At 52.1% G+C, this 10,600-nt stretch overlaps 1 protein-coding gene across 1 annotated transcript in view; it reads right to left on the bottom strand.

The window, feature by feature from the left end:
• Positions 1 to 653: 653 nt before the first annotated feature.
• Positions 654 to 10,600, bottom strand: part of MAPKAP1 (mitogen-activated protein kinase associated protein 1) — a 238,846-nt gene continuing 228,899 nt past the window's right edge. Inside the window, exons 11-12 of the mRNA XM_023533072.1 lie at positions 5,918 to 6,015; positions 654 to 1,159 (exon numbers count right to left, since the gene is read on the bottom strand). Coding sequence (XP_023388840.1) covers positions 1,034 to 1,159; positions 5,918 to 6,015 — 224 coding nt within the window. The 3' untranslated portion in view covers positions 654 to 1,033. The remainder of the gene's footprint in view (positions 1,160 to 5,917; positions 6,016 to 10,600) is intronic.

The following is a 10,600-nucleotide window of genomic DNA, read 5'->3' as shown; positions in this document are numbered from 1 at the left end:
GTCACCCTGGGAGGGACACTGGAGGCTGGTGAGGACCGCAGAGGCATCTGGTGTGGCCAGAGGTGTGGTGTCAGTGGACGCCCGTCCCTTGCCTTCCCACCGTGAACGCAGGTTCCCTGCCTGCAGCGTCTGCTCACCGTTCTCCCCGATATACTGAGAAGCAGCAGCTTCTGGCGGCTCAGACAAGGAGGCTGCTCTGCGAGGGGAGGAGAGGGAGCGAGGCCTTCCAAGCCGGCGGAGAAGCCACACGAGCTCTCAGTGCTGGCGGAAACGGACAGGACCACGCCTGGCCAGGAGCCGAATGTGACCTGAGGTCCCCCCGCTCCCAGCCTCCCATCCCGTTCTCCCCGCGTCCCGTGACTTACACGTGGTCCTGAGCCTCTGAAATCAGAGGTGTGGGATGAGCTAAGGAGAGGGGGAGGGGCGCAGCCTTGGACACACTTCACTAGGTCCCCCTAACTTCAGTAAGATACTGTCCCCAAAGCAACGCGCTCATTTAAACAAACGGCATAGTTAGAACTATTGACTAAGCCCTAAACGCTTCTGAGAAATCGAGCCATAGCTTTTCTAATCTGTCTGTTCAATACGGGAACAGATTTTAAAGTGAAGAACATAATCAATTCTCTGCCCCAAAGAATGGTCCATCAACGTGGTAAAGAGTACACCTGTTTATTAAAAGGAAGAAAGAAATGTACATTTTTGTTCTTCGTCCGTTTTCAGAAATTGGATCAAGTGGCGAGGAGCGGTCTGGGCATGGCTGTGTCTACCCTCGGGCGGGGCTGCCAGGCAGCAGGTGGCTCCTCCCGTGTCATCTGGGTCCTGGGCACTGCCGATCAAAGCCACTGCCACTCAGGCTTCGGTCCCATGGAAATGTCCCCACCTCCGTTCCAAGGGGTGCTGCCCACCATTCCTGTGCCCATGAGCCAGGGGCTGGCCTCCCCACGAGGACTGCAGGACACAGGGCGGGCTCCAGGGCGACCTGGCCCTGGCAGGCAGGCTCTGAGCTACGGCAGATGGCAGCTGGAGGCCAGTGTCACTGCTGCCCTGATTTCTTCTCCTTCTGGAAGCTGAAGCTTGTACGTCTGTTCAGTTTTCTCTGTTTTTGAGCAAAATAGTCAGCCCGGGCAGTGCTTGCTCGTGACTCCAAGATGTAGTTAACCTAGAAAGCAAGAGGACACAGCTCGGTCACTCTCCTATCTTGGGTTCTGGTCATCACAGCCAGCTAGCAGGTGGGGGCCGGAGTCCACTTGAGACGGTAGAACAAGGCTTGGAGACACAAGTGGCGGGCCTGGCCGTCCAGTCGGTCAGTGGTGGGCGTTCCTGACCCCAGAGCCCGCGCGCCCCCTCACACAAGCTGCCTCCCGTCTCCGCAACTCGCCTGCTGTGCATCTCTGGGCTCGTGCTAACTGCCCTGAGCCCCCTCTCTTGGCCTGAAAGAGGAGAACGTCGTAGGAATGAAGAATAGACCACACGAGGCTCCATGTTCGGCCCCCACCAGCGGGTACAGAGCTTCTGATCACTGAGCACTCACAAGTGCCCACCAGCCAGGGATCAATAAGCAGAGTGAGGCTCAGGGAAGCGGCCGAGCTACCAGCACCGCCAGAGTCGGAGCCCCAGCGGAGGGGGCGTCAGAGCTGAGACGGGGAGCTCAGCCTTCTGCACGCTGCTGCTCCCACCTGCGTCCCCAGGGTCATTTTATATCACGACTCGCGGACCGACCACATGCCTGGTGGCTGCCGCACATACAGTCACTGTCCCTGGACCTGCCACGTCTGAGCCTGGCCCCCTGCTTGGGGAAAGTAAGGGACAGAGGGAACAGTGAGACTCGGTCTGTGCCCTGAGGGGCTCAGAGCCAGCGGGTGTCCACCACAGGACAAGCACCACGACGGATGCACGGATGCACACGGAGCACAGAGGGCTGTGACTGACTCCCGGGGAGGTGTGAGTGTGGGGAGGCCGGTGGGGAAAACGAAAGAGCTGGGTTCTAAGAGGTGAGCAGGAGTCCGGGGTGCAGTGGGGGTGGGGGGCACAGCAGTGGGGCACAGCGAGGGGTGTCCACGGGCCTGCAAGAGCTCAGTGGCCAGTCGTGGTGGCAGCAGGGCTGGAGTGCTTTCCAGGGCTTGACTCATTTACCCTCACGACAGCCTTAAGGGTTGCCATTATCACCCCCATCGTGCGGATGAGAAAATCGAGGAACAGAATGGTGATGTCATTTACCTGAGGTCACGAAGCTGGTAAGTGTGTGGGCCAGCGTCTGGACCAGGTGGTCAGGCCGTTGACTAACACGCCTTCTGGTTCCCAGGCCCTGGCCTCCTCAGAGGCACCTTCACCCCTTCACCTCCTCAGACCCCACACCTCCCCCTTCCCCCAGCTCCCCTGGCTGGAGCTTTTTGTGAGCAAACATCATTGCTCTTCACTCTCAAATACATAAAAGTTATGAGTAGAAACCTGAATATTTCTGGCTCGAGAAACCAGGCATCACTTCTGATTCTATGCCGAGGGCCACGTGTCCTGTGCCTGAAGCGGGAGAGGCCTCTGGGATGGCACGTCTCACATGGGGCCAGGCTCTGGCACTGTGTCCCCTCCAAACTTTCTGCTCTGATAGTTGCCGGCAGCAGGCATTAAAGGCTGGTGTGTGAGTACAGAAGGCCTGACACGCTTGGCCCACTGCCACGCCAAGGTGCCAGCTGAGAGCAATAAATCATGAGGGCCACGGGGCCGGGCTGACGATTTGGGACACCACAGAGAGTGTATGGAAATAAGAGGTTTTATCATACTCAATGAGAACAATCTTCAGGTCATATTGTTTGCACACTCAGCCAACCTGGTGTTTTCAGTATATTTTTTGGCACATATAACTTGACAAAAGCATTTAAAAAGGATCCTTAATAAGCCAACTCTTTCCTAAATTTATTATCTTCAGTGCTTTGTGATAATCGCATAGATAATTTTAATGGAAGATTAATGTAATAATCAAAAGATAAAAACGCCCTTTGGTCTGCCATTAGCTGGTTAATATGCTGTGGCTTAAAACTTGCACAATTTTATGCACTATAGAGTGTTTCGCTTTCAATGCATTTTACAGCTTGAGGCATAAAAATATAGGGAGTTTTCATGGTCAATAAAGCCTCAGCCTCCATCACTCGATCACGAGAAGAACCCGATTTGAAGAGACCAATGATCCCTCTGAGAGTCCTCTTCGAGCCTGCAGAATTAAGGACCACACATGGCTTAGCTCAATTACATCTCGGGGCGGGAGGAGGTGGCTCTGGAATTCCTCAGGGCTGAGTTCGAGTTGACGCTCCTCCCTTATGCTCTGTGGCCATGGGCCTCTATCTCCTCATCTGTGAGATGGGGATAATAATGTCTACGCTGCGGGACATTTGGGAAGACCGAATGAGATACTGTACATGAAACGTCTTGTATGCAGTTGGTGCTCAATAAATGGGAGACACTGATGTCTCTGCACAGGAAAAACACGATGAGAAAACAACTAGATGGAGAGCTGTCCGTTCGTCACAGTCTGACGTCATCAGCCTCTGGCCCTTATCTGCTCCCTTCGGTTTCAGTCTACGGTGCTCATTTTATGAAAAACTCCAGAATTCTAGGACCACCGCATGCATTACCTGAGTCTAAGACTGACCCCTGCGGAGCCTCTGAAAGAAACATCTCTGCCAAATTCCAGGACACAGGGGCAGGGTCCTCCGTCACCTGCTGCGGGTACGGAGCTCACAAAGACACCGTGGGAATGGCAGATAAGGCTAAGTATTTAAATTGCTATAAAAATCAGAGACAGGAGAAGTGAAATTTCGTCTTCCACCAGCATCATGGTCGTGAGCATCATGATCGTGAGCTAAGTAAATCAGGCCTGGGCACGCTGTGACCCGCCTGGAGTCTTGTGCAAGATGCAATATATCTGCGAACATTTTGCTATGAAAACAGACGTTTTAGGGCCGGCGACAGGCCTCAGGGATTTTGCAGGAAAGCATCTGCTTCGAGGGAGCATTCGGTCCTGCAAGATGATTTCTCAGCGCCTGCTCTTCCACAGCCTCATCCTGAAGTCATAAACCTGTGTTTCTGTCATCAATCTGCTGTTGTGAAAATTATTTTGATGTCAAACACAGGATTATAATTTTACAAGAATCCTTCTCAAGTCTTGAATATTTTAATGCTAGCTATAAAAAAAAAAAAGCCCAGCCCCTGACGGGGTAATAGAATATTTCTTCACCTGGTCCCCAAACACCGCACCAGCTCCCTGTGCTGTCTGGTGACGATCTGGCAAGTAACTCTTCCCTCGCTGGTGTCAAGCACTCCAGGCAGGCACTCTGTGCCCATGGCCTGGTCGGAGTGGGAGGGGCAGCTCTGCTCGGGGTGGGCAGCGGCCCTCCCACCTAACTGACCACGCTGCTCCGCCTCCGAGCCGGACTGCTCCCCCCGCAGCTTTGTCCTTTTAATTCTAATCTACCACTTCCGAACATCCTTTGCAGCCTTGGTGACTTTGCCTCGAAATATTCTGTAACACAACTGCATTTTGTTGAAATCTCCCATTCAATTCCTTAAGGCTTCATGCCTCTAGGGGGCTAGGAGTTCGAGTTCTGGAAGCTGCTGAACCTGGGGTCAAGTTCTGGTTCTGCCAGTCACAGTCCTGACCAAGCTGACTTTTCTTTCTGAGCCTCAGTTTTCATCCAGGAAATGGGAACAATTTTCCATCACTATGTCATGGAAGCCACAAACAGGATGTGTAAAGCGCTTAGCTCAGGTCCTGCATTGTGTGGTCCCTCTGTGTATCTTAGCTACTTTTATTATTACTTGATGACTTCCACTCTTAAGAAGAGAATGAATAATCATCTAAGTAGGTTTATCATATCTCGTTTGTGTTCTAGCAGCCCTGTGGTGAGGTGGGGCAGGTAGCTGCCATGATCCCCATTTTACAGGCAGAGAAACTGAGGCCCTGAGAGGTGATGTGACGAGCCAGCGTCACACAACCAAGGCCCCCTCTGACTCTGAGCCCTGCTCTGCCGAAGCAGCTCTGTTTTTTTCTATCTGATCAATCTACCTAAGATTCGTTTTAAAGAAAGAATTCTCAGTTTGGAAGAGTCCGAAAACCACTAACTAGTCCAGGGCTGCTGAGTGTGGTGTATGGACCAGCAGCCTGGGCAGCACCTGGCAGCATCTCAGAAACGCACAATCTCAGGCCCCGCCCCAGACCACCCGAACCAACGAGATCCTAGGGGAGCTTTTCTCAGCCCGCTACGCTTTGCAACGTTCTGTGTGGCCCGGCACCCCCAACCTTACTCTGCTCCGGCCACACAGGCCGGGGTGCAGCCTCCCAGCCACACTGCTCGGCCCTGCTTCTGCCCCTTCCCAGGCTGCTTGAAATTTTAATATTTAACGCCTGTCTCCTCTGACAAAAGAAAAGCTCTGAGGACAGGGCCTGGGTCTGTCACTGCAGTATCTCAAGTACTGACGCACGAAGAGGCTCGGTGAGCACTGCTGATGTGGTAACATGCATACAGTCAGGTGTGTTTAGAATAGGTCACTAAAACTACCTTGAGTACACTAAGGTGTCTTCGAAAATACCAATAATTTCCTCGGCGTCTATTCCTGGAGCCTCAAGGGGCTCCTGACAATGGATGGAAGGAAAGAAATAGGGCATAAAAAAAGGATAAATAAATATGCAAAGAATCAAGATTACTGGGGAGCCGGGAGGAGGCTGCAGGGGGTCCTGCTTTGCTGGTGGGTGCAGAGCAGCTGACCCGTGGTGTGACTCCGGGCGCGGGCGCTCACCAGTGGGTTCTTCCTCTGCCACTCTGGCCCCAGAACCTTGCGCAGTGCTAGGAGGGGGTGCTGCTGCCAGGCCTGAGAACCGAGTGGAAGCCGGCCCTGCACAGCTAGCACCTGGGCCGAGGACACTCACCTTGAGCACGATTTCGTTGATGGTAGCAGCATCAGACTCGAAGTAGAGGTGTTTATAGTCGTGATTGCTTAGATACGTGAGTTTAAATATTGCGTGACCTGGAGAGAGAGAGAGAAAAGGCCGTGTTGATGGGGTTCTGGTGGGTTCCCTGTGCGGAGGGCCCACACTTATTCTCCTCTTATTCCAAAGAGAGCAAGTGGAGGCGGCGTGGCGACGAACTCTTCACAGGAGGAGTTCGTTTTTCTTAGCACAGGCCAGGGAGCAAATGGACAGTAAAAAAAAAAAAAAAAAAAAAAAAAAAAATCCAACGGCCAGTGAGTGAGGTCCCGTTCCACTCTGGCGCGTTCTTAAGGAGACCATTTCTTTTTCTCTTTAAGCTATTTTAAAGCTGGCCACGTCACATTAGGAAGGCTTTACAGAACACTTCTACACGATAATTATATGGAAAAGGTGGTATTTTTAAGACAGAAGGCCAATTAACTCCAAATTATGACGCTAAAAATAACTTCTTAGAGTCAAATGAGCAACAGGAAGAGGCAAGGCTGGTCGTAAGGCGGTTATGAGCCTTCTCCACGGGCGGCCCTGGCTCCTGCTGGGAGGGGGTGTCCTAGGCTTGTTACCCTGAGTGGAAACTGCTCCGAAGGTTGCTATGGAAGCTGGCACTTCAAAAAGCAGACCGACCTCAGGGGGTCAGATGTCCCCCGAACACACAAATCTCCCCTAGATCCAAATTCTCTCATACCCACTTCCTACCGCCATTTAGAGTGACCTTGTCGTTTCTAGACCGCTTCCTGGTCAGGTGTCACCTCACTCCACTGCCTGCACATGACACAGGCCAGCCCAGAGCACTGTACACCCCCACCTGCCCGTCTGGATCCTAGATGACCGGGCTCATGGCACCTCCCTGGGTGAGTCTTCGTGGCTACGCTTGTAGGCATCCTTCTCGTGTGACCTCCTGCTCCATATCATGACACCTGCAGCTGTGTCTGCACTCCCTGGGCCTGTCCTGCGGGCCACACGTGCCAGGTTCCTTCTTCTAAACTGAGACGCAGATGCCAGCCTGTCTCAGGCCAATGTGAAGCTGTCCCTGTCCCGTCAGCTGGGCTCTGGGAGACCTCGGTGGCCCCTCCTTCTTAAGGAGAACGTTTCTTTTTCTCTTTAAGCTATTTCAAAGCTGGTTTTCATTACTGGCAACCAAAGGAGCATTGCTCCTGAGGGACAGAGAGTCAGTGCTCAGCAAATGTTCCCAGACAAAGGAGCAGCTGGTGACATCTCTCACCTAGAGGCTTCCGGCACACAGCCCCAGAACCAACCTCGCCTAGTCCGCTCTGTGGACCTCAGTGCTTAAGGATTAAAATTCAGAATGTCCTTTCTATTAGGCCTTCTCGCCTGCTGTCCTTTTAATTGAAGCGGCGGCTGGTCACAGTTATTAATTAATAATATATCACCCACATTACTGTAAGTTCACCTCTTTCCCGGAGAAATCTTCTTGGGGACTTTATTTACAGTAGCTAATTCTTCAGATCTCCAAAAATAAACTGATATATGTTGTACATTTGTGGCCAGAAAAGTTGAGCTGCTGGTATTTCATCCTGGAAACATCATTATGATATACTAATTGTGACTATAAATTCCATATCGAAAAAATTAGCTAATAATTTCTGAAAAACCTCACTTTTTAGTCACTTGACAAATTTAGCCTGATTCTAAATTGTGGTACTAAAGTGTCAGAATTCTTAGCTGGGAGCTAATTGTTCTGTTAATACCTGTTTCTGATAAGAAAGGGAATCGCACATAAGCAGAGGTATCTGTGTGGGTTCATTCGTCTGTCTCGGAGCAACAGTTCTGTGGTGTCACCGTGTGGAAGAACAATGCGGATGTATCTGTTGGCCACGCTGTGAGCAAGCAGAACCATCTATGAAGGTCACGGGGCTGTGAAGGACAAACAGAGACACCCCCTCCAGGAGGCCTTACTGCTGACACCTGGCCACGACAGACACAGACTTCGGGGCCTGGGGCTAAAAAGGACCAGAAGGTCTTAGGGAGGCCTGTAGACCTGAAGCTTCGGGGTTCACTGACCACTTAGATAAGTGACCTCATGGACCGTCTACACCACCTGCTCCCGCCTGTCACTGACAAAACCAAACCTCAAGATGCTAGAGCATGTTTCGCTTGAACAACTGAGACACCAATAAAAACTCTTCCTGTATGCTTCAGGTAGAGCCAACTCTATACACGGCATATGTGATACACAGTCTGCACGGGCCCGGGTTTCTGGAAGGCAGCCTCGACACTGTCCCCCTTGGAGTGTATCAACTGTGGGTTCACTGAGTGGGGGTTCTGCAGTTCATCTGTACAAGTCACATGAAGAAACAAAAAGAAATCACCCCAAGTCTCCTGAAAGCTGCACATGTGGGCCAGGTGACCACAAGCATACCACCTTCTGTATTTTGCTGTGCTGGGGGCTGTGTGTGTCCCTTGCCTGTCCCCAGCGCTCATACCAGAGCCCACGAGAAAGAGAGACAGGAATGAGGAGGTCGTCGCCCGCCCCCCTCAACGCTCTGAAGCCTCTGACTTATTCGTCCTCTCCAGCGATGGCATTGACATCACTGAGAGAACACGGAGAACGTTTCCTGGAGGACTTGAATTTGAATTTCACCAAAGCAGCCCTTTGGTGACTAGTATAGATGTTAATGACAGGGTTAAGGTGGTAGGATGGCCACAGCAGACAGCACCCTCTTGCTCCAGGAGGGAGAGCTGCAGTGCATAAGCTCAGGTTACTATCAGCAGCCATGTGTCCCCTATGCTGGAGCCACGAGACCCTGGGTCAACGACTCACGCCAGGAGTTGTTTGCTGTGAGGGTTTCCCCCTCGCTCCGGGGATTCTTCCTTTGCTTGGTGACCACAAAGTTAACATTTTGCTCGGTGGCAGTTTTACTCAGTTCAGGCCCTGCCGGGGGCACAGGTGATTGGTCTGGTGGGGGAGGCGTCATCAGAGACACCAGAGCAATCAGCCATCGTAGAAGAGGAAGGGGAGTCAGTTGGGTTAAGGTGGGGGCTGGAGGAGGAGGCAACAGGGTCCGGATAAAGTGGACAAATGTACAGGGTCACGGGGGCAGCCAGGAGGTGACAGGAGCAGGGCCAAAGGGCTGAGGGAGCCGGGAGTGGGTTGCAAGCTGGGCAGCGACGTGAAAAGGTGGGTTGTGCTTCTGGGCGTTCACCCCGGCTCTCCAGGGCCTGGGGGCAGGGAGACCGGTGCCGCGGTCACCCAGGTCGGAGTGTATTCGGCTTTGAGCTGAAAAGGGGCAAAAAGGATGCTGAGAAGAGGGCTGACTTGAGAACGATAGAGAAGGGAACCCCGGCAGGCTTTGGGGATTCTTTTACAACAGAATAACAGTTAACGGCAGAATTCACACTTGCAGAATTTTACCCCGTCCAAAAGCTGTATATTAAAGTGTAACAAGTTAATTGACCTCTTGCTGGAAACGAATCTATCAATAAAGACGAGTAATTTATGCTACGTGGTAAATTTCCACCAGGGGTGTCTGGGAAGAAGGGATCACTGGCATTTCAATATCCAATGAACAAGGGAAGAACATGGAATAAGAAAAGTCTGTTAACACTTTATCGGTTTCAGGCACCTCAAGGCTCCCCTCAGGGAAGGGAGAAGAGGGGTCAAATGACCTCCTCGCTGCAGCTTCCAGGGCGTCTGTCCTGGAGTGTCACAGGGAATCAGAGCTGGGCAGAACACCAGCAGTTTTCATAAAAATGGGGTGGGCCACAGGGGCAAACTGTCTCTGTAAATGTGTCAGCTGAAAAAAACTTAAATATCAGTATGATTGAAAAGAAAACGCAAAGTCTAATATTTCAATTAGCTCAAATTATTTTGCTTGGACTGTTCGGTTCTATTTGGGAAGTAAGGCGCGAGAAAAGCCTGGCGCTGGGGTCAGAGGGAGGACGAAAGCCCAGCCCGGCCGTGTCCTAGCGGCGGCACCTGGGCGAGGCGCTGGTGGCCCTCCAGAAGCCACGTGTGCCCAGCTGTACGGGAGGTGGCGGCACGGGCCAGGCGTCCCACTTCACGCCTGGACACAGCAGCAGGGGCTCAGTGGACGGTGGCGCTCATTCTTTCAACTGATGGAGCTGATATTTGAGGATAAAATCCTCATGAAGGTTTTGTTTTTCACTGGGCCTTCTTTGAGCGGACTTGCTTTTACTGTGCTGTAGGAATAACTGCGGTGTGTTGCGCTATCAAATGTGGCCCCTAAGTACTGGTCACACGCCCGGGACAGACACCACAACTACACATCTGCTCTGAATACTGCCAGGAATCTGGATACGTAAAAATGTACTTAACATTTTTTCTCCCAAAGGAAAGCACAGAAGATGGAATGTTAACTCTGAGCAGAAACTAACAAGCAGCACGAATGTCAGAAGTGGAGACGGTCGAGCTTTTGTGCTCTAATTTATCTTCTTAAAAAAGGGGCTGCTGAAAAAATGGGTTCCCCTGGTCACTTGCAGGGAGTGGCCACTCTGAAGCTGCTATTACCACAAGGGGACGGACAGCTCAGGCCAAGACGGGCAGAAGCGTACACATCTTGCTAGAGGCGCTCCCAGATACACACTGCCAGCGCGACAGAGGTGACTGCTGGAAAGGAGGCCCCTTCGAACACGGCCCGCGGTTGG

This window comes from Pteropus vampyrus, unplaced genomic scaffold (assembly GCF_000151845.1).
Source record: "Pteropus vampyrus isolate Shadow unplaced genomic scaffold, Pvam_2.0 Scaffold95, whole genome shotgun sequence".
In the NCBI taxonomy this organism is placed as follows: Eukaryota; Metazoa; Chordata; class Mammalia; order Chiroptera; family Pteropodidae; genus Pteropus; species Pteropus vampyrus.
Note: the sequence above shows the minus strand (reverse complement) of the source record. Positions and strands in the feature narration are given on the sequence as shown.